We start from the raw sequence: 27,934 nt of genomic DNA, 5'->3' as shown, positions 1-27,934 counted from the left end.
TGACAAACACGTATGAACCAGTCTTCCGATTCCTAAACAAGATTAAAGAAGTTAAGAGACAACTGTAAAATATGGCGCTTACTTAATATCAATCTAAACTACTGAGAGGAGCATGAGAAGAGGCTTGCAAATTTCCTGGGCATGAAACAAGAGAGGACTTGATGTTATAAATGCCATATCATATCATATATTCTTAAAGGGTGATAGTGAGGGTGGGTTAGCCACTTAGGAGGGTGTTGAGGATGTGTGAAGCCGAGAATACAGCATGACATGATTTTTTTGTCGATGTCTTCTGTGGGAGAAGTCAAAGGTCCCTTTGAATGGCTGGGGAGACCGAGAGACAGCGCAACAAATACGAGACAACCACACCTGGAGATGGGGAGGAGAATACATGGGGAGGAGAATACAGCCTTATTCAGAGTTTGTCTGTACACGGTAATAAGGTTTACCAGAACTTTTACTGGACTGGCAACTACAACTTTGCTGTTAGGGTTTAAGGATTAAATATGACCTCTACTGGCAAAAAACGGGGTCTATTACCGGCATGGTCGGTAATTGCAGCAAAATTCCCCATGGAGTACTACAGGACTCCATGGAATGGGGATGTATGGCCCTTATCGACACTTGTAATATGCCGGCAATTCTGGCAGACCAAGTGCCGATAATGGCCATTCCATTTTCCGGTATTCTGGCAGATCTACCAGCATTTTCGATGGATCCCTATGGATTCTGGCAGCTTTATGGATGGAGACAAAATGCTGGGGCATTTGTATGGCAGAGGGGATGTAAGGCGGAGGAAACAAAAGTTACCTTTCGCTCCTCCTGTCCACCATACAAATGAATGAATATGTGGAGTGGCGTGGATGAAAGGTGTAAAGCCCAACGGAAGGCTTTTACACATTTCATTCACGTTATGCTCGGAGTGAAAAAAGCTCCTATGGAAAACCACGCCCCCTTCTCACAAACTGAGTAAAAGTAGCAAAATGCCAATCCGAAACCGTGAGAGAAAGATAGGCCTAACTTGCATTCTGCAACAAAACGACACAGGAGCAAGGAAGACACGAGCAACATATGATCCCTCATTGCGGGGTTGCTGGTAAAACCAGCCAGAAGGCAGAGGGTTAACGTCAACCCCGTAATACCGTTTCTGCCGCCTGACTTTCCGGTGCCACCGTGATATTATGGCAGGCAGCGGAAAAGGTAAATCCCCAGTCCCATGGAGTCGCATAGGACTCCATGGGAATGGGGATACTGAAAGGCACCATAGCTAATCGTGCAGGGGCTTCAGTGACAACCATGCTGGGAGGGGCCTGACAACCCGATGGGTCAGGCCTGCTGGGAGAACCGTGGCTCCTACCTGCAGTGTTGTAATTTGACGGACCGGAAAGGGCGACGGTCTGTTGCGACCGGCCTCCTTATTTCCGGACCGCCAAACTTATAGTGAAGCCTATGGTGTGGTTTAAAAAATTAACATGAAAAGAGGTTCCCCGCACACTTTTCCAGTGTATTTTTTTCAATTTCTTTGAAGTAAACTTAATTTCAACTAGTTTCTTAGATTAGATGCAAAATGTTATTAAAAATAACTGTCAGGTTGCTTACGCCAGGATTACGGAGTGTTCAGTGACACCGTCATACCTGGTCTTCTACTTCGTGCTGTCCGGAAAAAAAGACTTGAGACTTAATTTGAATTTCCTTCGCTTTCTCCTCTTCTCTTGCGATGGCCTCTTTCAGGCGCTTGATTTGGTCTTTTAGCTGCTGGGATTCCAGTTCCCTAAGAGAAAAACACACAATGCATGAGTTAATTACTTAAACTAGCTCTATACGGACATGAAGGGTAAACCCCGGGGGGATACTTGGGTAATTAAGTTGGATTCCGTCATTCAAATGATGAGCACGTCCCACTGTAACACCTTGCATGGACTCTAAATACTTTTCAATGTTGCACCTGGGAGCAGAAATTGACAATGCTTTGCACGTGTCGAATGCTATTGAAGTGACTTCAACATCACTGTGAAATTTAAATAGCAGGAGGAAATGACCTCAAGGCGTCTTATCGCTTAACTAGACCAGGGATCAGTGGCGAGTGGGGGTGGAGGCACTTATGAATTATTCAAATTCTAGCCAATGTCTAAGCCCTAAACAAATGAAGGTCCATGTGAGACAGTGAAAGGACTTGAAACAAAAAGCCAAATCTCATTGTGGGAAATGTGACACTGGAGATGTGGAGAGCAGAGAGAGAAGGCAAGGGGAGGAAAGCATGTTAAGTTCTGACCATGCTCTGATTCAAGCTATTTCGTTACCAGTGTAGTTAAGGTGTGCTAGGGAATGGAAGCGCTTGAGCAAGTAAATCACATGAGCACTGCTTGGTATTGTGATACAACTAGCTGCTGCACTATGGTGAAACAAGTAGGCACCTCAAAACCTACTACATATGAAAGAAAAACAGTAATTGTTTCACCAAATAAATGCGCTGCTAGCACCACAAAATAGATAGCTTGCGATGAGAAATTAAGTTTAGTAAATGAAGAAAAACCCTAATGAGAGTCACTAATAACATTCACAACGTTATCTTTCATAATTTAATCATGTCCATGTTCAAGAGTCAGAGTTATATGCCAACACGTGTTTCGACCTCCACAGGTCTTTTTCAAGGCAAAGCTCCAAGATGCAATTCTAGCCAAAAAATTTATGCATTTCAAAAAGGGACTCGGACCTCACCGCACTTGTGAGTCAGACCACCGCGAAAGAATATAATAAACTAGTGAGGAAATTAAAATTCCTCGTGCAGTCACTTGTACATGAATAGCATTGTGAAACCCTGTTGCGCTCTTATGCAAATGGCCCACTGAGCTTTCAATTCTTCTAGTGGCTATGGCAGCTTTGGCCTGTCTTACGAATTCAGGACATCTGTCCAATTATTGTTTTTTTGTTCTGGATGCTTTGTATCTAAATGTGTATATCTTTTCATTGTACATTGTTTTTCCCTGGAAGTGTCCGAAATAATGCTATTCATGTTCAATGTCTTGCCAAAGGTTCACCAGAGCCTTGGGTGCTCAAATTGCACACGTCTGAACACCAATGTTGGCGAGAGCAACTTCCCAACTCAAACACAACAGAATCCTGACATTCTTACCTAAAGAGCCAATAAATAAGTGCTCAGATAAAAACCCAAAGGAGGTGCGTGATTCTTTTGGGCCTCATTATAAGTTGGCCGGTGCGGTAAGAATGTGCCGGTATTAACGCATACTGGCATGTTGCTGCACCGGTCAGCTACAAGTTTGCTGGTGGGGTGGATGAATTACCTCCAGCTAGTACCTTGATGTAATTTCGACACCCTACTGGCAAAATTAGCCTGTATCACCGGCACCATCAAACACAGCTAGACTCATGTGACTTTGTCACACCTCCCATAGTCTGTTTTTTTCCCACCACAGAGAGGTTTGAAATAATATTTAAAAAGGTTTTCAAACAGCAGTGCCACTACCATATTGTACCTTGCGTATTTTAGTACCAAGCAACCATGGAAATGGTGGCAGCAGCACTAAACAAAACACAAGAACATAACTTATAATAGGGATGTACGTCGTAATCTTTGTGTTACATTCAAGATTGCCATTTCATCTATGGCCTAGCTATTATCGGTGCCGGTAATACTGTTAAATCCCCACATGGAGTCCTATAGGACTCCAGGAATGGGGATTGACACCGTCACGTCGGCTCTCGGAATCCAGCAGTAATTCCACCGTACCGAATGCCGGAAACAGTATCACCATTTGCCGGTATCCTGGCGGATTTACCACCAGGATACCGGCAAGGTCGTAATGGTTCCCTTTGACTACAAGCTAGCAGAGCCTGGTTGTCCTATTTCAGTTACCCGCCCTCTTTAACCAGTCCTACTGAATACCGTAGCATTTGTTTTTATTTAATAAACACGCTTAACCTGGGGTCCTTGGCTTTCATGTGTCTGTTGATCCCTTAGTGGTTACAGTATCTTCCCCCTGTTGAGTATGCTTCACTTTTCACTTCCACTCTGCTCTCAATTTAGCGTTCGTCAAGATCTGAGACATAACTAACCCCTAGAACGTTGTGGGCAAGGGCTCTCCCCTTCCCACACAAACTCTGGGCTGCCTTGCCTAGACTCCTTCTAACTTATTCTCTACCGCCTTACTGATGTTACCTCTACTTTTTCCTTCCTCTCTCTCTCTCTCTCTCTCCCTCCCTCAGCACCAACCTCCCCTTCACTCCTTTTTCTTTTTTCCCCTGGCACGACCTCTCCCTCCTCCAAATCTAGCCTCATTTTACCCACTCCATTTCTCCTCGTCCTTTCCCTCCTCCTTTTCCTTTTCCTTGCATGTCTGCCTTCTTTCTTGATTTTTCACAACTCCAGCCTCTCCTACACACCACCTCTCTGCTTTGATGACCGTCTACAGAACTTCCTTGGTACGGTGCGGTCCCCACACACTTTGATACCAGTGGCCTAGAGAGAACTGGGGCAATAAGGCTTTAACCAGCAACACTGGACCATATTGGTAGTGGAAGACATTGGTTTGGTTTCTTCAGATTGGGCCCTGAACATTTGTTCTGAATCCTGTTCGGATTACTTTATGCAGACATGTGCCTCCGCGGCTCACTTCATAAAGCGGAGGCTACCGTCAAAGAATCAGGCGTCCCTGTCAGGGTGGCTCACCAATTCTGCCAAGGGTTCAACATTCTCACCCTTGGCTCTCTTGATCCCCCAAAGCCTTATTTTCTAATGTCTCTGCTCTAAAGCTGCTTGCCCGCCAAGGTCCTGCTGCTGAAAACTACTGGTGAGAACACGATTACCCCAGCTGTCTCCTCTGTGATGTGCGCTTTCTCGTTAAGTATATACATCAGCAGGAGGTCAAGCTCAAGGCTTATGGACCAATCCTTTTCCCAATAGATTTCAGGACTTGTCTCTCTTGCATTGAACTTCTCTTTGTGTGATTATGTGGGCTGGTCAGCAGACGGGGGAGGGTGGTCGAGCCCTGGGAGATCCCATGTACACCCTCTGGGGTCAGCATCATGGGGAACGGCAGTATTGTTAATGTTAAAGGTATATGTACCGCACACCTTCACCACCTGAATTGGACCCCAGGCGCTCAGGCGGATGTGTAAACGAGAAGGTGGGCCGGGTTAGCCGGGTGAGGAGGGAGTAGGATAGTCAGAGAAGTGGTGTCCTGTTGGCAGCTGCAGTTCGGTTTTCACTGTGCGCTGAGCTTGGGTGTGAATATCAGATCGATGTCAGTCCTCGTGTGCTGTTGGTGCGGCTTATGTGTTGTTTGTTTGTTCTTGCAGTGTGGTGAAGTGCGTGCGATTTGCTGTGCGAGAGGTGGTTGTGTGGGTTTTTGTGTGAGTTAAAGGAATGGTTTGCACAAAAACTTTTATTGCAAAATAAGATGGGCAATAATAAAAATAATCGATTGGCACTTTTTTTTTTAAGTCCCTATGTAAAATTTTGAGAAAATGAAGCTCAAAATTTAAAAAAGGAAGCACATGGGGGCATCCATTTTGTGAAATGGATGCCCGTATGTGCTTGCTTTTGCGCCACCAATGAAGGAAAAGCCTGCCAGCTGTAGTAAACAAAAGCTACAACTGGGTGGCTTTTCCTTCATTGGTGCGGGACTCGGAGGACGCAGACCAGAGACTACAGGCAGAAAAGCTGCAGCTGCATCTCGGTAAGTGCTATTTTTTTTTTTAAATTAGCACTAGCTGTGTTTTTGGCTGGAGGAGCCCGGAAAACTTAGAAATAAAACTGCAGCTTTAAAAGCATTGTATTTATGTTTGCGGTAGCTTTTGAAGCTACCGCAAACATAAATACAACGTTATTGTGTTTGAAAACGCTGCGGTTTTTCTTTCCAAGTTTCTCAGGCTGCTCCGGCTCGGAGGAGCCTGAGAAACTTGGAAAGAAAAACCGCAGCGTTTTCAAACACAATCGCGTTGTGTTTCTGCCTAAAGCTGTTTTCCCATTTGGAGCTTTCGGGCGCCCCGTGGGGAGCCCGAGAGCCCCAAATGGGAAAACAGCTTTAAGCAGAAACACTGCGGCATGGAAACACAACCACGTTGTGTTTCTGCTGCCTTGGCTTTCACTTTGGGTCTCCGGTGCTCCCCTGGGTTTTCCTTTTCAAGTTTCTCGGGCTCCTCCAGCCTGGAAAACTTAGAAAAAAAAACGCAGCTACTGTTTATTTTTATTAAAAAAATAGCACTTACCGAGATGCAGCTGCAGCTTTTCTGCCTGTAGTCTCCGGTCTCCATCCTGAGCGTCCTCCGAGTCCCAGCACCAATGAAGGAAAAGCCACCCAGCGGTAGCTTTTGTTTACTACAGCTGGCTGGCTTTTCCTTCATTAGTGCCGCAAAATTCAAAGCAAGCACAGCGGCGGCATCCATTTCACAAAATGGATGCCCCCATGTGGTTCATTTTCTCAAAATTGTAAAACGTGCCAATCGATTTTTTTTATTATTGCCCATCTTTTTTTGCAATAAAATTTTTTGAGCCAACCATTCCTTTAAGTATGCAGAAATTGTGAGCATTGCTCAGATCTCACACTTGTATCCATCCAGCTGGACACATTTGACTTTGTCACACCTCCCCAGAGTCTGTTTATTTTTTTCCCTCCAAAGAGTGGTTTGAAACAAGGTTTGAAAATGTTTTAACTGATGGTTCCACTGCCATACTGTACCCTTCATATTTCTAGTGCCAAGCGACCATGGGAATGGTAGCAGCAGAGCTACAGAAAACCACAGAACATAACTTTTGATAGGGATGTACTTCCCGATCTTGGGGTTACCTTCAAGGTTGACATTTCATCTATGCCCTAGCTACTACAACAATGTCAAAGGAACAAAGAAGCATCGAGCGCGTGCACTCACATTTTAGCTTGTGTCTTGGCAGTCTCTTGCTTGATCTCCTCCAGCGCTTCCTCTGTGTCTTGAGAGTTCTGGATGAGCGAGAGGTTCTGCTGCTCCAGCTCCGTGAAAATATCGAGCAGTTGGCGTGAATCTGTGAAGTACAGCGGAGGATCCTGTGCCGGAGGGAGACAGGAGCACAGAGAACGACTCAAGGAAACAAACCAGCCACAATATTACACAGCACACTGCCCGCCTACTTCATTTTTTTGGAGACAAGTGCCCATCACACAATGCAACCAGAGGTTCCCAGCATGTTACTGCTCCTAAGCTATGGAAAAGTTGCCGTTCATATTATTAGTAATGCAACTGGGGGGCCAAGGGAGGGGCATTTTACCCAAATATGTCAATTGCATTCAGGGGTCCACCGACGTTAGCACTCACGTAGGGTTGGGTCCCTTGCATGCAATTTTAAATGTCCACGAGGCAAAGTGGGCAAGGAAGGAGTAAAAGGGAGGCAACCCCGCTTTTACGGTTTTATTTTTCCACTCCATCTCTACCTAAAGGTCTCCTGCAAATACGCTTTGCAGGCTGTGTTTACAATGGATTCCTTGAATCCACCTGGTCTTGACGGATCTACGAGATAACATGGCATTACTGCGAATACGATTTTTCTGAATTCTTTTTGCACATTTCATCACAAATGAATGTGGGGGGAGAACCCCTAAGTCACGTCCCCACATCCCCTCACCTTATCAATACCTAAAACCACCCCATCCCCCTCTATATTGCGATGAAATGCGCAGAAAAAGATCTGGTGAAATCTACCGCATACTAATGGGCTGAAATGTTTTGGTACAATACCGTCTTGACCAGGTGCAAAACAGAGACGGATTCCATAGGATGCAAGCCTGCATGAAAATATAATGCAGGCGTTCAACGATGCAGCCTCACAAGATGGAGGAGGCGAGTACGGTAGAGATCTTATCTCCGCTCCGTGCCCCTCTGCCCTCTCGTCAGTGCTGTAAAATAAGGCGGCACATTAAATGGAGACGTAAATGCACCATGCCTTAAGTTAACAAATTATTTTATATGCCACTGCATTTAAAGTGAGGCTGTAAACCTTCACAAGGCCAAGTGTAGAAGCGAAGAGTAAAACCAAGGGAAATCGCCTTTACACTTGATTTTTAGTCTCTGTTTTGCTAAAAACGTAAATGCTTCCTGCAAGTTATGCTTTGCAGATGGCAATAGCAAACCAGGTGCTACATGAAGATGGATTCCAAAGAAATCAACTCATTTTCCACCAGTCTGAAAATCTCATGCAAGCATACAAAAGAGGTGTACTTTCAAGACGGAGGAGGAAAGCATAGCGAAGATGTTAACGCCACTTTGTGCCACAATAAAAAATAAGCTCGAGTGGTAAATTAAGCTTTAAAAGCATTAAGCCTTCATTTGACACTTTCCTTTACAGTTCCATCCATTATAAAATGACCGCCACCAGGGTCATTTTAAAATCTGTGGAGCGCTCATGTAAGGCAGACAAGTAAGGTAGTAGCAATGTATCCTTTACTTTTACACTACAGGGCATTACTGTGCCATTTGGAGGCAGAGAAGAAGCATAAAACATAATTAACATTTCCACCGTGCATTCCATTTCCTACTTTAAAGAGTATGGGCTCTTTTTTTAAGTTCCTATAAATTACAGATGGCACTGCCTCCGTTTGCACTTAGGTGTGAACAGGTCCCTTCATTGAAACATTTGTCATTTGCTGCATTTACAATGGATTCCTATGGAATCACCTGTTTTTTTTGCTGGTGTAAAAAGCAGGTGGATTCCACAGAAATCCATTGGGTTTTCACCAGCATAAAAATATCACGCTGGTGAAAATCTTCTCGCATTTGTATGGTTGAGAGAATGGGGAGGCAACAATGGATATTCTGTTTCATGGAGGCATGTATGTTACGCATGTATCTTACCCTACACATGGGTTAACATGAGCCCCGATATTTAGCGCCTACTGACATTTTCATGCAGGTTTTAAACTACTGTGTTTCAATAAAATCCGCCTGTCTTCAGCACCTGATAAAAGCAGGTGGATTCCATAGGAATCCATTGTCAATGCTGTCTACAAAGTGTAATTTGCGGGTTTTTACAAAACAGAGTAACAGGAAAGAGTAAAGTCGATTTCGTCTGGTTTGATTTTTCACTTTTAGACTCTGTTTCATGAATGTATAATATTGAATCCTAGGACCCTGACAGCGGCGCATAAGGGCACACATTCCTTTCATTCTCATTCACCTTGAAATGGGGGATTCTGCAATTTTGCAGCATGAAGTAGAACGGGTGGACCCGATGGGGACCAGGGCAAGCAGGAAAAGGAATGGATGCAAGGGGTCCCTCCCTGAAATGGCGCACTGGGAAATTATTCATGAGGCCCTTCCCGAGATCACAAATATATTAGGTCTTGCACCCTATGAGCACCATTACTCAGAGCAAGGTCATATTAAGTCCAGTGCCACAAAAGCATACAGATGTTTCAAATGAATAATGCAATGTATGTATGCACTCGCACCATGGTTAAATGGCATGTAGCATGTTTATGTTGAAAATGTAAAAAAAAAAGAGCCATTTGGGAAAAGGAGATTGACAATAAGTGAACTTGTCCTTAGATACAGCTTCATGTTCGTAGCAGGGCTATTGGAGTTTGACCCAATCACCTGTTTCTATGTTGTTAGATCATCGTTTTATTTTTTAATTAGATTTTTGCCGAAATCTTTTTTTTCGCCAATAACTCATCGTTTTCAATATTTGCGGGGGAGGGTGGGAGGGTGGGAGGGAATCCCCCCCCCCCCTCCCAACCGCTCCAGGTCCTCCCTTCTCCTACGATTTACTCCCTATTCCCCACCATTTATATTTTTCGATTAGTTTTTTTGTTGACAAATGTTCTGCAAAAAACTCTTCGAAAAATATATTGGCGATGTAACAACGTTGTTCCCAATCACCCACCCTGAAGATGGGTTCTCCTGTGGCACTGGAAATGTTGTTAGTCTGGCACACGTGTTCCCTGCTGTCATCACAATTGTCCCGCAGTTTCTGCATGTCGATGGGAGCGTTCACATTAGTATTCCACTCATTAAGTAGCCATCAGGGTGTGTGGGGCACGAATAACGTTCCTACATCAATGGACATTTTTTCGAAAATATTTTTTACGAAAAAACTCATTGAAAATTATAGGGGCGGTCGGGAATAGATAAAAATCGTAGGGGACACGGAGATGCGGGGCACCCAAAAATGAAAAAAAATGAAAAAATGAAAAAATAAAAAGTCGAGTTTTTTTCGATAAACTTTTACCTCCACAAATCACCGGAATACCAGCAGAACTCTGCAATGCAGTCCTATGGACTGCCTTAAATGGGGATTCACACTGGGAAACCGCCACTTGTAATCAGGTGGTATTACCAGCGGAGGTAATAACTATAGTGTTAATACCACCTCACCAAGTGGCGGTATCGCTAATTCCATTTGCTGGTATTCTGGTGGATTTACCGCCAGAATACTGGCAAACACGGATGAGCCTTTACCAGAAGGAACCAGTTATTGACTACTAGTGCAATTGCTAAGGGACACCATCTGCTCTGAGGCACAGTGACAGGGGTGAGGGATGCTTGCCTTGTAACACGCGTCAGCGTCACAATCCCTGCAAAGCACCCTCTTTCGGATTGTAACACCAAGTCGTGCTGCGTGTAGCAGTTAGCTATCTGATTCATCCGGGCAGTGCAATCTGGTCAGCCATGCAGGGCACAGTATTTCACATGGATGGTTCTTCCTCCATCTTGTGACTCGGGAGAAAACTGGGATCAAGGCCTGTGGCATGGGGTCAGGCTACTCGCACAGAGTGTCATATACTTTGCAACACATCCTCCTTGCTTTCAGCAAGACACCACACTTCCTTGGTGACACAGCCATTGGCTAAAACCTCCACTTCGTCATCCATAACTAAAGCATCACAGTGAGTGTCCTTCAGCTTCTCTGCATCTTCCGTAAGGGGAAACCTGGATACATAGTCGGCAGCATTTTTGCCTCCCAGGTTTCTCTTCTATGACATAATTGTATTCCTGCAGATGTGCAAAGAATCAGGCCAGCCTGCGAAGCACTACAGAGTTGCAGGCAGTGCAGACTGCTTGCAGCAATGGCTTGTGGCATGTCCAAAGCACGAAAGGCGCACCTCAAAGATACTGCCAGAAGTGCTGCACTGCCAGAATACAGGCCAACACCTCTCTTCCTATCACTGCACAGTTATTTTCTGGTGGGTGCAGGGCCTTGGAGGCAAAGGGTACGGTGCATTCTCTCTTGAGATAGCCCCATGTTCTTCTTGTTGGCATCAACAGTGAGGATGGCGCCCTCCCTTCGTTAGAATGGGGACCTGCACAATAAGCCATTTTGCCCCCTGGAAGGCGTGTTGTTATTCCCAATTGAAGTGCACGCATTTCATCATCTACTTGTACAGAGGTTTTTACAGTGGGGGCAAAACCTCTGGCAAATGTCGCATAGAATTGACAGAGACCTAACAATGAGATCAGCTTTTCCTTTGTCAAAGGCACTGGTGCATTCGAGATGGCCTTCAAGAGATTGCCTTTGGGATGGATCACTTGGGCGGGGAGTGTGTGTGCCCAAGATAGTCGACTTCTGGTACAAAAAGTTGGCACTTACTGGTCAGTTCATGTTCACTCATGATGTAACGGTATGATGGAGACCATCCATGATATGATCTGATATGTAATTTATAACGCGCCTATACACATGTCTTTCAAGGTGTGACAATATAAAGCATTGGAAGACAGAGGGAGGACAAGATAGGCTATCTTACTAGGTCTTGTGTCATTCAGATCGTGCAAGTGCAACAGCGCAAAGTGCAGGGGGAAGGGAGAGGGGAAAGTAGCTGTGAATGGGAGGTGGGAAGAGCAATCACTGCAGCAATTTCTCTGAGTAAGTGCAGCCAGGACAGTGTGGCTCTGGCTAAGCGCAAGGAGGCCGGGGACTATAGAGGTTACAATTACAGCCACTAAGTGCGTGGTAGAGACAGGGGCAGTGCAGTGGAGACTGATCAAGGAGGAGCCTGGTACCCAACGAGGCTCTGAGGGTAGCCAGTAAACCAGTCAGTGCAGCAGACAGGTAGGTCAGCAGGGGAGAGAGAGAGAGAGAGAGAGAGAAATCAGAGGAGAAAAGGAAGGTCTTAAGCTGCTTCCGGAACTTCAGGTGGTCCAGCTCATGTTTGAGAGGGGCAGTGGGACCATTCCAGAAGGTAGCACCTGTAGAGATCCCTCCCCCCTACTCTCTGCCTGGAAAGCATCTGACCCTTAGAGAGTTGGAGGTAGCTGAGCGAAGGGCTCGGAAAAGAAGGCATTTTGGAAGAGAGAGTTTGATGTAATGCGGGCCCCGGGCCCCAGAAAACTTTGTGGACTATGCAGAGGGTCTTGAACTTGATCCTTGCAGCCACCTGGACCCAGTGTAGAGATTTCAGGGCTGGAGAGACACGGTCCCTGTCTGAAGGCCAAGGATAGGTCTCGTAGTTCTGTTCTTGATGAGTTGAAGAGGGCGGAGAGTAGAGGAAGGCAGATTGAGAAAGAGGCTGTTGCAGTAGTCCAGCCTAGAGAGAACCAGGGCTCTGGAGACTGTGAGATTCTGGGGGAAAGTGAAGAAAGGAAGAATACCTGAGAGGAGATGAAGCTAGTAGTGGGCCTACTTGGCAAGGTCTGTGATGTGAGGAGAGAAGGAGAGAGTGGAGTCAAAGATGACACCCAGGTTCTTTGCTTCACAGGAAGGCGAAGGAAGAGGACCAATGGAGGGCGGTCAGGGTGAGAGCGGGAAAGCGGCAGCGAGAGTCCCAATGAGAAGGATTTCAGTATTACTGGCATTAAGGCAGAAATCGTTGGAGGCGCATCAATCCTGAATCGTGGAAAGACTGTCAGGAATGAGCGAGAGAGGAGAGGAGGCTGTGGGGAGCCTGAAAGAATGTCATCTGCATAACACTGAAAGTTAGAGGAGAAGGTAGCGATCAGGTGGGCCAAATGGGGAAAGTAGACATTGAAGAGCCAGGGTGAGAGCGTTAGAGCCCTGTGGAAAACCACATGTGGAGAGAGGTAGTGGAGAGAAATTACCCATGTTGGACCTGGTAGAGTCTGTCTAGAAGGAAGGAGTCAACGACTACCGTGCATGATCTGCGATGTCCAGGTTCTCGCGGAGTCGATTGATCGGAATAGTGTGGTTGATCATGTTGAAAGCAGAGGAAAGATCAAGAAGGATGAGAACCAAAGGAATGCTGGAATCAAGATTAGAGGGCAGATATTCACGGGTGTTCAGGAGAGCAGTTTCCGTGCCTCTAACAGCTCTGAAGCCAGACTGATGGTCGTGGAGGCAACCAGCAGATTTAGTGTGGAAAGTAAGCTGGGAGATGGCCAGATTTTACAGGAATTTCCGCAGGAAAGGAGTGATAGAGATCGGGCGGTAGTTAGCCTGGTAGGTATGATTGGCTAAAGGCTTGTTAAGAAGGAGTTGCACAAGGGAGTGCTGGAGGAGAGAGGGGAAAGGTCCAGTGGCGAAAGAGTGATTGCAGAAATCGGCCAAGGCTGGAGCGAGGGTGTCAATGTGGTTCTTGATGGTTCTGGAGGAGCAGGGGATCACCTTTTTTGACTACACTTTCATAGATCGGACTTCTCTAGTGACGTCGTCAGGTGTTGTAGGAGAGAAAGAGGAGAAAGGAGGAGGAGAGGGAGAGGCGGCCAGAGGGGGGCCGAGGGAGGGTGAGGAGGAGGAGAGAGAGGACAGGATGTCCTGTGTTTTAGTGGTGAAGTGAGAAGTCAGGGCGACACAGAGGGCCTGGGAGGAAACCGGAGATGTGGAGACTGCAGAAGGCTTGTCCAGCTCTGTGCAGATTTTAAAGAGTTCAGCCATGTAGTTAGAGTCCACAGATATGCGGGCTTGGGCAGGACAGAGATTCTGTATTGTCTTTGGAGCAGTCAGCAGGCCAGTTTGTCAGAGGAAATGCTCGAGGCCTTGCACTTCCTCTCAACCACCCTACACTTGCGTTTCAGGGCAGAGAGGTCAGCATCATACCAAGAGTTGAACTTCGAGGTAGGCTTCAGATGGATTCTCAAAGCAGGGGCAAGGATTTCCAGAGTGTTTGAGATAGCAAGATGCAGATTAGAGAGGGCTGTGTCAGAATGTGAGTCAGCCACAGGAGTAAGAAGAGCAGAGAAAGTAGATGCACAGGCATCCACTGACACATGCTTCATGGGCCGAATGACTGAGAAGGTAGTTGGCAGTGCTGGGGTGGGCTTAGCCTGAGGGAAAAAGAACTTCAGATGAGAGGAAATCAGGAAGCGGTCAGTCCAAGAGAGAGGAGTGGTGAGAGGGTTAGAGAGGAGGATGTCTGAGGAGATGAGAACATCCAAGGTGTGTCTGGCAGAGTGTGCCGGACCAGAGGGTAAAATGGAGAGAGAGCGTGTGTTGAAGAGGTTGCGGAAGAGCCCAGGGCAGGGATTAGAAGCATCCAGGTGGATGTTTAGGTCTCAGAGGAGAAGTTGAGAGGTAGAGTCAAGAGAAGGGGAGGTCAGCCCACTCCGAGGGGAAGAGGGCAACCTGGCCATGTGGCCTGTAGATGGTGTCCACAGTCAGAGAGAGGCCAGGAGAGATGGAGAGCCTGCAGACCAGGCATTCTAAGGCCTGTGTAGGAATGAGAGAAGCAGGGACCTACTTTAAGGTGTTGGGTCAGTTTAGTGGGGTGCAGTGAGTGCTCCCACACTGAGCCCCTACCTCAATGATCGTAACAGGTGTGATAGCTGCAGGCTGCTTGCTTCCCTGGCGGACACCGGCAGACACCATCTGGAGCTGCATCCACTGGAGCTGTCCTTAGCCTTGGGTCCTTCACCAGAGGGGTTGCAGCGGGCCGAGGGGCTGCCCTGGGCACAAAGGTATAATAAATAGTCTAGTGCCCAATCAGGGAGGGGGGCGGGCAGAGGGACGACAACAGAGGAGGAACGAGGTGGGGAGAGGGAACACAGACTGCAGTGGCTGCGAGGTGGCAAGCTATACATCAACCAATGGCCTCTGAGGGGGCAGATGCAACTTGTACAGTGTTACAGATTATCCCAGAAACAATGAGCACAACGCTCAGCCTCTTACTATGTGCGCCAGTATGAGCTGTGCCGAGCGCTACGGGAGGAGACTACCTAAACCAGAAACACACAGCAGGCCAGTGCCCAATCAGGGAGGGGGCGGGCCAAGGGCCGACACAGGAGAAGGAACAGGAGGAGGGGAGAGGGAACACAGACTCCCGAGGCCGCGAGGTGGCAAGCTGTAAATCAAACAATGGCCTCTGAGGCGGCAGATGCAACTTTTACATTGTTACAGATTAGCCCAGAAACAATTAACACAATGCTCAGCCCCTTACCCATGTGTTTCTGCATGGTGCTTGTGTAGATGAGGTCATCTTGAAAATAAACAACTTCTTTAATGACTTTAAACAAACTGCCCATCAAGACTGAGGCAGCGGACACCATGCTTGGAATGTCCAAACAGAGTGATGAAGGCAGTTAGTTTCTTGGAGCCAACTGTTAAATTCACTTTACTGATTGGTCGACCTCATGTCGAGGGTGGAAAATATTGTGGCAACATTGCTCTTACTTAACATTTCAGTAAAATTGGAAAGGTGGTCCATGTCTATTGTGATGTTCCGGCTCAGGCTTACTGCTCCTTCAGAACCCTTGCATGCCAGATAGGGGTGACCCCATTCTGCTGCTTCCACTTCCTCAATCGCGACAGGAATCTCTCTTTTACTGTAGAAAGGTTTCCAGTTTGTCTTGTAGACTTGTGGAACAAGTGGTTGATTAGTTGCATTCTGGGATCCAAGACTTGCTTGTGGTGAAAGCCCTTCAGTTTGCCCAATGCACTGATGAACACAGTGGGATAATAGCTGGTGAAGATATGTAGGTCTGTGTGTGCATCTGGAAGCATGCCGTCTTTTGTTGATTCTGGTGGATCTGCTGTACATTTTAAATTTGGCTGCCCGATCATCAACAACTGTTGAGCTGCATCCGGACTCTGTGTGATATGGAATGTTGCTCGATGTATTCGGCTCAAGATAGGGAATTTTGCAGCAGCTGCAAACGTGTACCAACCAATGCTTATAATGCATGAGAGCTTGGGAACATATCAAATGTTTTATTAGGTATACAGAATAAGCAGTCGGAGTGATGGTCATCGTTGCCTGTGTGCTGATCTCCTGGTGTAGTATATCATGAAATATTTGGATATGGATAATGGTGAAGAGGTTTGGGGTGACCTTCCAAATGTTCAAGTCCACATAAGACTAGAACCATGTCCATTTATCTCTCTGTAAAGTCGTCTTCACATTGCAGCGGCGTTGCTTCTGAATTGCCCAATGTAGTGACATCGGGCTTCCCTACAGTCTGACGTCATTTGGCCTACTAACACACACGTGAAAAATGATTTATGAAGGACTGCACCTCCATTCTGGACACTTCTTGTAAGTGGAGTTGTGGGAAACACTTCCGCACCTGAAGCATTTGTCATTCGCCGCTACTAGCCTCAGCCTTGATGGTCACCTTGAGGTGTCAGTTCATCACAAAAACTGCATTATCCTTTAATGCCATTGCTTTGTCTATACTCCTGGCACTGCTGCCAGCCATGGATTGTTCCATCCTTTTTGCCAGGGGGATGGCCTCATAAAGGCTGGGATCAGAGGTGTAACCATATATTGTCATTGTTGTTTTGGACCATAAATTAATCCCTAATTTGATTTGATTTGATTTTTATTAATGAAGCGCAAAAAAACAGGCCCAGGGGCAACCGGGCGCATACTCTTAAATGGCGCACACTCTTAAACTCCAGGAATGCATCAAATGTACGAGTTGTTGCAAGTACACAATGGGCAGCCACATGCTGTACGATTGTCTCTCCTGCAAACTACACTCTGGTGTAAAGCAAGTGTCTCTGCATGGCGGTGTTAATTTCGGGAGAGAATATGTATCCAAGCTTGCAATGGTTTCTGTTCTACGTGGCCAATGTGTATATATTGCTTCATAGCTGCAGAAGCTAAGTACATATATCTAATTGGAACCCATTACATCAGGTTCTGGAGTCACAGGTAAGGTTCCAGTAAGGTGCTGGAACTCCAAAGGAGAAGAAGGTTATGATTTGTAAAAGGGCTGTTGGGGCAGTAGCTTGCATGCGGAAGCAACAGGCTGGGGCTGCTCACGCTATACATGGATCACATGTATATTTAAAATGAAGAGGTTGATGATACTCACCAGGACTGCCGACTACCTTTGTAATAGTTTCCTCAAATATCCAAGGGGCACCACGCCGGGAAAGACTGGAGTTGGGGGTAAATGCTGGCAGACATCTTGAGTTTCGAATCCCAGACACTATTAGCATGGCTCTCTTCCTGCTGGAGGTGAGATGATCTCCGTCTCAACTTAAAGATAGATGAGGAACTCCTGTTTCAGCTCTGGGGAACCTAAGGGCATTATTATAGGAACTTCGACGGCAGATGAATATGCTGGAGGGTGACACAGCGCAACTGGTGAGGTGGATCACCGTGCACTTGAGTGCCAGGCCTCCCCAGGTGACGCCTGGATGATGAGGAGTGGTTATCACTGAATCAGAGGATGCACAAGCCGGTTTAATATGTAGCCGCGGTAGTCCATTAATGGAGAGCAGCGGTAAGAGAATTGTTCCAAAGTGTGCGTTTTAGATGCTGCTCCTTAAACATAGTTGTGGTTTTTGTTTGTGTATTCACAGTCTTTTTAAATTGTTTGATCAGTTCTTGCTCTCTTTACATTGTGCACCAGTGCGCTGAAGATGGAGGCGTGGACCGCTGGGAGTGGGCACAGACAGCTGAGTGGGTGCATATGGATCGTGTGGTCGCCAGCCCCTCAGTTGCTGTATGGCAGTGAAAGCGCACTACCATATTGAGAGGGTGCAACTTGCCCCGTAACAGGACACGTTGTGATGTGGGAAGAGACTTGTATAGTTGAGGCCACATGGATGTGTGCTGATGGGACACAGATGAGGCGGCATGCGTAAGTAGCATCTCATGCCAGCCCAACGCCCCCCGCCCCCAAAGTAGGCCCCAAGGAGGGAGTCAGACAAGGAACATATAGCACGCAGTACAAAGAGAGGAAGTAGAGATGCCAGCGAAGGAAGAGCCCCCTGCCCCCCCAGTAAGAAGCCATGATTGTATGCCGGTCAGCAGCAGCAGAAGTCAAACATTGTGGTGGGTCCTACTGCAGCTGCCACCACCTTTTGGTGCCCAGAGGCAAGTCATTGTCAATTTAGAAAGGACCAATGGCATGGCAAGGTACCAGCAGAGAGATGTATACCGGAAACAGAAGGCATCAACTGACAATGAATCTTATCTGCTGCCAAATTCCAGAATATCTATAGTTTGTCAGCAGAAAAGATTAGGAATATATTACACTTTGCTAAGCTAATGAGGTTGTGTCAAGGCTATGCAGGTTCACTGTTAAAAGGCAGTGCAGCACACAGTGTATGGGCACTTTACAAGCTACAAATAACATCACAATGGGAACATGATGGAGCAGGTCAAGGGTTGCTTACCTCATCATTGTCTGAAGACACTGATCCATCCGTACTTTCCTCTTCAACCACTAGGGGCGAAATGCTCCTAGAAATGCAGAATCAATGTTTCAAATAGACTATCATGGCATGAGCCCCAGATAAGAAAAGTTTCAGACAAATGTACACCCTAAGATCAAGCTAATCCAACCCCCACTTATGTCAGAGCATTTACCAGCATACTAGTTAGGGTGCCATGGAACAGACCCTTCACCTGAAATGGTGTGCTTCTTCCCACACAACAAGTCTTTCCAGTAAACAAGCATGGCTCTTTTTTAAAAATATTGTACAACACATTTATTTTAACACCAGGCTGGGCTGAATGAACGCCTGTAGGAAACAAATGGCTTTCTAAGAAATGACGATGGCCCACGTGGCTTGAAAAATGAACAGGAGGCAACCAAACAAAAATGGAGTGCGGGATATGATTTCCAATGACTCATCACTGATCCTCTTCCTCCCTATCTCAGACCACAGCACATTATTTTTGCTAGCCTGAGAGCTCTTCAGTTCAGTCTGGCTGGAGAATGTACTTGTAGGCTCCCAACTTCCAAAAGTAAGGTGAGAAGTATTGCCATGTCAATATTGTATTTGGATCCCCATACCCAATTCCTTTCGGGAATTAACCACAGGTAAAAACCCCTGTGACAAAGGGGTGATGGTCCCTCCCCGAGCAAGGACATGACTGTGACGACATGGACTAGCCTACAATGGACCACGTCTGGCTGGGATCGAACAAGGACGCAATCCCTGCATGTTCAATGCCACAAATGAGGACCTTGAGTAAGTGAGAGGGCCATTATTTTCTGCACTTTCTATAACCCTAATCAAGTGCCTATAATTCATTTGTCTTACATGATCTGGCCAGTCTCCAAATAAAAGGGGAAAATATACCACAGTAATAGGTTGGGGAGGGTAAGGCAGTGGCCCACTTACCACAAAAATTATTTTTGGAGGTACCAGGGATAGCCACACCACATCATCAGACATGCCTCCGAAGGTGCTGCCACCACAAGCAGCACATTTTATCATGACACCTTGCGTTTGCCATCTTTGTCAATGTTGCATAGTGAAAGGGATGCACAGCCCGTGGCAATCAGCATGCTGCACCACACCCTGCACCGCATAATCCTGTGTTTCCACGCAGGCACAGGTGTGCACTATGGTGTTTTACTTTTTCATCTTGGATCACCACATGTTTTGCCTATCCGTACTCTGATGAAATGCTGAGAATAAGATCATTAACCGAAAGGGGGGTGTCACTTTGGGATGCTTGCCCTGTGCTGGCCCATCCTAGTTTAAAGGGCCAGTGCCTTTGATTATGACACTATTCCGATATTTTGCTTACAATCATTAGTACCAAACGCAGGGGGAGGCAGCCAATCAGCTCCCTCCAATCATATCCCCGCAGCTCCGGACGCACCATAAGACTGCCTCCTCCACCCACAAGGCCCCCCTCTCCACCTGCAAGTACCCCATCATGAAAAGAAACGTTTCTTTTGTTTTGTTACTCCAAGCAACATGCAAACCTTAGTGACAGTCCTTCCTGAGGTCCTCGCTTTGCTCTGGCCAATGCTAACTCGGCTCTATAACTGTTAACGTTCAAGCCCACCTGTGAACGCGGATGTTAACGCTACATTGAAACTAGGAGGAGTCTTGTCTTCAGCGTTAATATTCATAGTCACTGCTTCTGTTTGAACCTTTGATACGATAAAGGGCTGCAGTTGAAGTGGTGTTGGGGAGGCTGCAGGTTGTGTAGAGTGTAGCTTTTCTCTCATCACTTTATTGACTTCGTTTGACATGCTCAACTTTGTGTTTGAGTAAATTGGATTATATCTCCACAATAGGCCATTGTAGGGTTACATTTCTGTGTCTATAATTTATTAGCACTGTCAATTAGGAGTCTCCTACTTGGCAAGCATCACTGTATGACTATGTTTATTTTGGAGGGGAAAGGCTATGAAGGCCCACTACTAAGGCCCCCATCTGAGCCTGCCAGAGAATGGGGCACATCTCCCTATAATCTCCTGCTGGACCTCTCTGCCCTAAAGGACTTCCAACGAGTTTCCACCTGTCATGGTAAGCAACCATGAGGCATGCTCTCTCCTCCTTTCCATGACACTATCCCCGCAGATACTGTGGCATGCTACTTTCCACACTACCTTTCTATTTACTTCTGTATAGCACCATTCAACATCATCACCTTGTTTCTCATGCCTCCAAGAGCCTGTCTAGCCAAAAAGGTTTTCAGAGTGTACCTTACAACTGTGCAGCCTTTTTTGTTTTGCGTGCTTAGTGTGCCTACTAGCATAAATCGAATTTAGGTGTCCTTACAACTGGGGAGCCATTTTCGTTATGTGTGTTTAGAGTGCTATATTTGAAACTCATTTTATTTTGTTAGATACATTTATAATTCCTGTATTTATTTCTACACATCTTAGAACCTGCATCACACCTACTGTTTTCTGCCTGCTTGGTGCGATTCTATCGCTGCATAGTGACTCTGACCCTCTCCCTGTCTCCTCTGACCTCTCCCCCATGGTGCTCTCAGTCTCCCCTATTTTCTATAACTGTTTCTCCATCTCCTACCCTCCCTCTCTCACAAACTCTGGAAGGAAGAAACTAAAAAAGGGACTCCTAAGATCCAACCCTGGTCTGCCCATCGCAGACACCTAGATTAATGCTTCTTCCAGACAAACTATCACTGACATTCTCTTTACTGTTCCTTCAATTAACTCATGGACCACTCATATGGTCGCTGTCCTTTCCCCTTTCTCCTCCTCACCCATTACTGGCGACACTAGATGGAAAGTGCTCTTGGCTCACTTCTCATCATCCAAATGCACCATTAATGTCCATCACAATGGCACTATCATGGCTCGGGGCTCTCAGCCAAACCTTCTCCTTCTGGACAGGCGTCTTCTTTCCCTCTTCAACTTCCCACCCGCGCCTTTCTCCCCTCACCCTCCTATGCCCTCCTCCCCAGGGGATGCACCACACCCCTGTTCCCCCTGCCCAAATCTTTCAAAGGTTGTCACCAGCTTCTCTTAGCTACAGTAAAGTCTCGTTCTGCCATTAAACACTCCTCTGACATCTGTCGCATTCTTGAAGACCTTGACATCCCCACCCTTACTGAGACTTGGATCAAGGCCAGCTCCATCACTGCCTTTGACACTCTTCTTCCTGATGGCTACAAGATCACATCCAATCCCAGACCCTCTCAATCTGGTGGTGGAATGGCTCTAATATTCCCCGAGTGGGTTCCTGTCGCCATCATCCCCACTTAATCCTACTCTTCCTTTGAAAGTCTAGTCTGCAGGCTGTCTATCTCCCCTTCTTTCTCTATTACTCTCACTACCATCTACAGACTCACTAGTCCTTCCTCCCGTTTCCTCTCAGAATATGCAGACCACTCCTCCTCTCATCTTTCCTCCTCCCCCAAACTTTTCTTCCTTGGGGACTTCAACATTAATCTAAAAACATAGAGATTGGAAAGGATCTGGAAAAACAGATAAATCTAGAGGAAACAACAAGAAAAAAAAACCTAGTCGCTCAACCTCAAAAAGAGAACATAGCCAAAGCAGTCAAATGGGCCCCAATTTTCACACAAAAAAAAGGCAGTCTGTAGTAAAAAGAACTTGTGGGAATGTCACTGCCACAAATCAACAGGAAAACAGGAAAATTGCCCACATCTTTCTAACAAAGAAGCCGTTGGCTTTCAAGGACCCAAGCACAACCCTTCCAGGTGTAACTGTTCCAGCAAACATGCTGGGGAAAAACACACCTGAAATAAATGACAACCAAATCAAAAACGGAGAAGGGAAATTCGTCAAACTTGATACCCAGATGCATCGTGAGGAGAATGCTGCAGGTATCCACTCACTCTCCGAAATATGCGATAAACCAACTGAAAACACATCAGTGGGAAATGCCAATGAAAGGATTTGGTTGAGATTGCGCTCAAACCACGGCCACTATAAATCTTTAAACCGGGGAGTGATTCTGAACATAATACAAAAAATAGGAGACCTCCACTCTTTAAAATCCAACGACATTGAAAGCGTGAAATTCCCGTTGTCAAGTGATCCATTCCTGGTTGAACTCATTATGACTTCAGCGAACGCAAGAAATGATATCTTGCGAAACTCAATTGAGTTGGAATCCTATGGACTGGAAGTTTCATGCAATGATAAGAAAAACAACATTATGGCCAAACACTGCATTCTCCCACGCCCAAACAAAGAAACAATATATCAAAATGAGGCAATCCTCACAAAGCAAGGTAGTTTAGAAAAAGATCTCAAAATAAAAGAAAACACCCTTATGCTCCTACCAGACATACTGTCAGAAGTTCTGAAGAAGTTGGGCTTGGGCACACAACGACTTTAGAAAGAACCATGTTAACATCTTTAGTTGGAACACAAGAGGCTCTAGTGTCATCAGAGGCAAAGAAACAAGGTCATACTTATTCAATCAGGGGAATGCGATTCTTTTACAAGAAACCTGGTTGGTTAATCCGCTAAACATCGAAGGGTATATGGTTCATTGTTTGTCAGCCGTACAAAAAACACTGGGCCGGCCCTCAGGAGGCTTACTAATAGCACTAAAAAACCAAGTCTTTAAAAATGTAAAGGAAATATGGAATAATCCCCAGGGCATTCAGGCATGCAGAGCTGAAGTATCTATACAAGAAACCACCACAACTTGGGTCTTTGTAAACATTTACTGGAACCCTGCAACATCGAAACTAGACTGTTTTCTAGAGAACTTAGCATCTCTATTCGAACTACTAAAAACAACTCTAGTTTCTAGTAAGATCGTGGTAGCTGGAGACTTCAACACGAATTGCATACATCCCCTAAAAGGAGACCGAGATCGAGTAACACATAGGAAAATTACTCTGGGAAAACAATGGCAGGATTTTATGGAACAATGGGACCTCCATATGGTAGTGGGCTTACAGGAGGGTGTAAAAGAACCATATATAACCTGGAGAAGAGGGAACTCATCCTCAGCCTTAGACTATATCTTTGTTTCAAAAACTCTGCATGCTTCGCCCTATACATTAAAAATAAAACAGGAGTCTGGCAGTGACCACAGTAGACTGGAGTTGTCACTCGAAAATATTCTAACAACAGAAGCTGAACGAGAACTACAGTTGCTTGAGGGGAAGAAAGGAAAACTTAGAGTCGTAAAATATAAAGATGGGGGAACTAATTTAAATGGAAAACTCAAAAGGATTCCTGAACACATATGGAAATCACAATGCGATCCACATCGATTTAGCAACTTCCTATGGGCAACTCTAGCACCCAAATACTTAGCGGGAGAAGCCAAACAGAAACACCTGCACGCCTTTGACGAATCCACACAAAGAAGAAAAAGAGCATAGGAAAACATTAAGAGACATCAAAAAGGCAGGACTTTCAGTGGAGGATATGAAAACTGAAATAAGAACCCAAAAAGCCAATTACAAATCATGGTCGATCTCACATAATGCTCTTCGGATACAAACAGATGGCGAGCACATACTTAAAACACTCAGAGAAAAAAACAGCAAGAACTTCTGGGAAGTAATGAACCAGTTCGAAGGGGCGCACGCACAATCATTATGTAACCTAGTTTCAGAAGATGGCTGGGTGAGCTACCTGACAGAGACATATAAGAGCGACGACACCCGCGAATTTAGACCCAAACCAGATATCCATTGGCAACTTAATTTCTGTGAAGAAGACATACGGGAAATTATAGCCAGTTCTTCATCATCTAAAGCATCGGGTCTAAACGGCTTGACCTATCAGGCACTGAAAAGCGAACCAACATTGTGGTCAAAGTTATTATCCGCTCTCTTTAAAGAAATACTAAAGCAACGAACCTTTCCAGCATCCTGGAAAACGGCCCTTATAGTACCTTTCTTTAAATCCGGGGATCGACGTATACCAATGAACTATAGACCGATAGCATTGCTGGACATTGAAAGCAAAGTCTTCATGAGACTATTACTGTCTCATGTCTCGAAATGGGTCGAAGATTTTAATATTCTATCACGCTTTCAAACAGGATTCCGCAAAGGCCACTCAACATCTATTAATGGCCTGATTCTAAACATCTTGAATGAGCAAAAGAGAGGGGGGAAAAAACAAATGCTGTACGGAGCCTGGATAGATCTGTCTAAAGCTTTCGATCAGGTTGAACGAGTCCTATTGTGGGACAAACTCCGGAACTGGGGAATGCCAGAATCTCTTCTATCAATTTTAGTGGAACTTCATAAAAACACCAACCTAAGAATACGGCTCAATGCAATGGGTCATCTGTCTAGACTAGTTGAAGTTAATAGAGGTGTAAGACAAGGGTGTTTGGGGGCGCCTCTGTTCTTCAACTTGTTCCTGGCAGATATGGGCCATTTTCTAGAAACGTCTGCCTTGATAAGCCCAACACTAAATGGGAGGAAAATCTGCTGGTTGGCGTATGCGGATGACATAGTTCTCCTCGACAGAACACCAATTGGGCTACAACACCTACTTGACAAACTGAATGAATATGTAGGACTAAACAAATTGACAGTTAATCCATCTAAATCAAACATTTTGATTTTCAAACACTCATTGTCAAAAGTAAAATACATAAACTGGAACATGGGAGGAGAACGGATTAAAACAGTAGAAACCATAAAATATCTGGGATATAACATCTATGCCCATCCAGCAACATACAAAGTAGAAAATGAAGTGTTAGCTAAAATAACACAATTCACATCACAGATGATTAAGTTAAATTACAAATTTTGTAAGTTCTCCATTTTGCCTCTGGTAAAGTTCTATCTCGCCAAAGTGGTTCCAGTTGTTCTATACGGACTAGAAGCAAAACCAGATCTTTGGTTCATAAACTGGGACAACTACGAGGGTCGCCTCTGGAAAAGAGTTTTGGGTCTCCCAAATTGTGCATCCTTAAAAAGCCTAAGATTTGAACTAGGCCTAAAATCTCTAAACTGTATGGCCGACTGGAAGCTCACTTCACTGTTCAGGGAAATAACACTAAGCAAGGACTCGACGTTGTATGGAGACCTCAAACACAAAGTACTATTGAAAAAATCCACTATTCTCATTTCGCTGGAAAGGAAAACGTTGGAAATGCTAAAGAAACTGGATCTAAATGAAGAGACTCTGGCTCTAAATCCACTTAAAGTAAAATGCAGACTAGAAGAACGGGACTGGATTGAAACAGTGGAGAAAGTAAGAGAGGACCCAACTCAAAACATATTTTTGAAGGGAGAAAAGAAACTTGGATCTCTCTCATGTTATCTACTGAAATCTCCAAATAGAAAATTGCGTTCAGACTTCCTCAGAATGAGACTGAACCTCGTCCACTGTGGGGCTGTTCTGGTAAAACGTAATCAAGGGCAGATGGCAATAAAATTATGCTCAATCTGCTCAAACCCTGCCAAACAAACGTTCAAGCATATCCTAATGGATTGTGAAGGCACCTGGCCTCAGCGACTAAGATTCTTTAGAGATCTGGTACGGAGGGAGGAAGACATAGTTACAGACTTCCTCTGGGACAGAATTATCTCAGGAAAAAATGCTGCACTTACGTTTGCAGCAACCCAGGTGCTAATAGAAAGTGGTCTGACAATCTAACACAACGATCCAAAGGATAAATGTACCTAAGCATGGAACTTACAGGACTAGAAAAATTTGGCAGGGTTGGTGGACAGTAAGAAATTTTAACACAAGTTTTGTCTTTTTTGTACTTAATGCAAATTGTTTTGTATTGTTTTCCCTTTTTGTAAAGGCTTAAGCCAAAACAAATAAAAAAAAATAAATAAAAAAAAACATTAATCTCGACTCTCCTGATGCGGGCACCTCTCTATTCCATGACCTCTGCAACTCTCCCTCACTATCCTTCCCTCTGGCTCGACCTACTCCCCAGGGCACACTTTGGATGCTCTCATCTCTTCAGACATTCCTCTCTCCAACCCCCTCACTGCCCCTCTAACCTGGTCTGACCACTCTCTCCTCTCCTCCTTCCTTGACCTCTGTAAGGAAACATGGTATCAACAGTAAGACAACAGACACAAGTGATCACAGTTCAAGGGTGTTTATTGAACGTCATAAAGGGTTTGAAAAATGCTCATCTAATCCTATATCTAAAGATGGGAGCAAGCTACGACTATCAAATAATAATAACACAGTGCTAGTAGAGTCTTGTCAAAATAAAAGAGCGTATACTAAAAAACCTATTGCCAATCCTTAGTTCTAAATACAAATAGTGTGGGAAACAAGGTTATGCAAAAGAAAAAAGTGTTCAAGAAATGATTTGTCAGGATATTTGAGCCATTAGCTTCCGTTCCCCACGTTTTGAGCACAGGACCAGGCGGCACACTCGAGCTTACCACATGCTCTGGCTTCTCTAGCACGAGGATGCAGTTCAAAACCTCAGCATCAGGGCCTTCTGTGCCAAAGTCCCTTATTTCAGAGGGCCTGATGCGACACAACAAACATTACAGTTTCTTATTAAATGTTTGTTCTTCAATTAAAGGTTCCCCTCGATCGGGCTCAAACCTTCTTCAGTTCACTTCCAGGGTTCCCTTCACTGAGCTTTCTTTACCTTGTTATTGGACTTCCCTCCGTTGGTTTCGAGTCCCCCCCTCTCTGCATCAAAAATTGAAGACTTTCGACTATGCGTGGGAACTTGCTTGACCCGTCGCAGGGCCACTTCGATTCACAATTTATTAAATGCAATACCTTTTGGTACTTGTATTTTTCATAAAGCAAAGTTAACTTCAATTTCACAACATTTCTCAGAGGCTTTTGATAAGGCACATTCCATTTGGTCAGACCACTCTGAAACTTACTATTCTTGACTTTTAGCTTCAACAATGGACTCTCTCTCGCGTCTTATCCATTTGCACACAACCTTCATTCTTTGATTCAATGTTGCAAGCACTCCCAACCACAGACTGAACTTTCGCCTTTTCAATTAACACGCTGGCTGGGTTCAGGAGTTTCCTTTTATCGTGTCTGTTTGATGTTGGAGTTGAAGACTGTTACCCTTTCAGCCTCAGCGCCTACCCAACTCAGCTGTTCAACCGGGAGGGTCCGTTGGTAACCTTATAGCACTGTATGCCGTCTTTCTCCTTCTCTGCTGGGCCGGCCTGTATAGCCCCCTTGGCTTCTAGGCGTTAGCGGTCTCTCAACTAAGGTGCTTTCACTCTCCAGCCTCCTGGATTCAGCCCCCTGGTCTCTCACTCTCCTTCGCCTCCTTTGTCTCTGCCCTGGAAGTACAGCTTTCTCTCGTGCACCGCCTCGCTTTTGACTCCTCACGGGTCTCCCTCAGTCAGGCTCAGACTGCTCTTTGACTGTTCTCAAAATAAATGTTTTTGGATTCAAATCCCATAGTGCATCAGTGTTC

The 27,934-nt window shown here is 45.5% G+C and overlaps 1 protein-coding gene across 1 annotated transcript in view; it reads right to left on the bottom strand.

The window, feature by feature from the left end:
* CFAP100 (cilia and flagella associated protein 100) overlaps positions 1-27,934 on the bottom strand; it is a 260,512-nt gene that overhangs the window by 78,573 nt on the left and 154,005 nt on the right. The window contains exons 11-13 of the mRNA XM_069643397.1: positions 18,506-18,572; positions 6,889-7,040; positions 1,636-1,771 (exon numbers count right to left, since the gene is read on the bottom strand). Coding sequence (XP_069499498.1) covers positions 1,636-1,771; positions 6,889-7,040; positions 18,506-18,572 — 355 coding nt within the window. The remainder of the gene's footprint in view (positions 1-1,635; positions 1,772-6,888; positions 7,041-18,505; positions 18,573-27,934) is intronic.

The sequence above is a fragment of the Ambystoma mexicanum genome, chromosome 2p, assembly GCF_040938575.1.
Source record: "Ambystoma mexicanum isolate Mex_15411 chromosome 2p, UKY_AmexF1_1, whole genome shotgun sequence".
Taxonomy (NCBI): domain Eukaryota; kingdom Metazoa; phylum Chordata; class Amphibia; order Caudata; family Ambystomatidae; genus Ambystoma; species Ambystoma mexicanum.
Note: the sequence above shows the minus strand (reverse complement) of the source record. Positions and strands in the feature narration are given on the sequence as shown.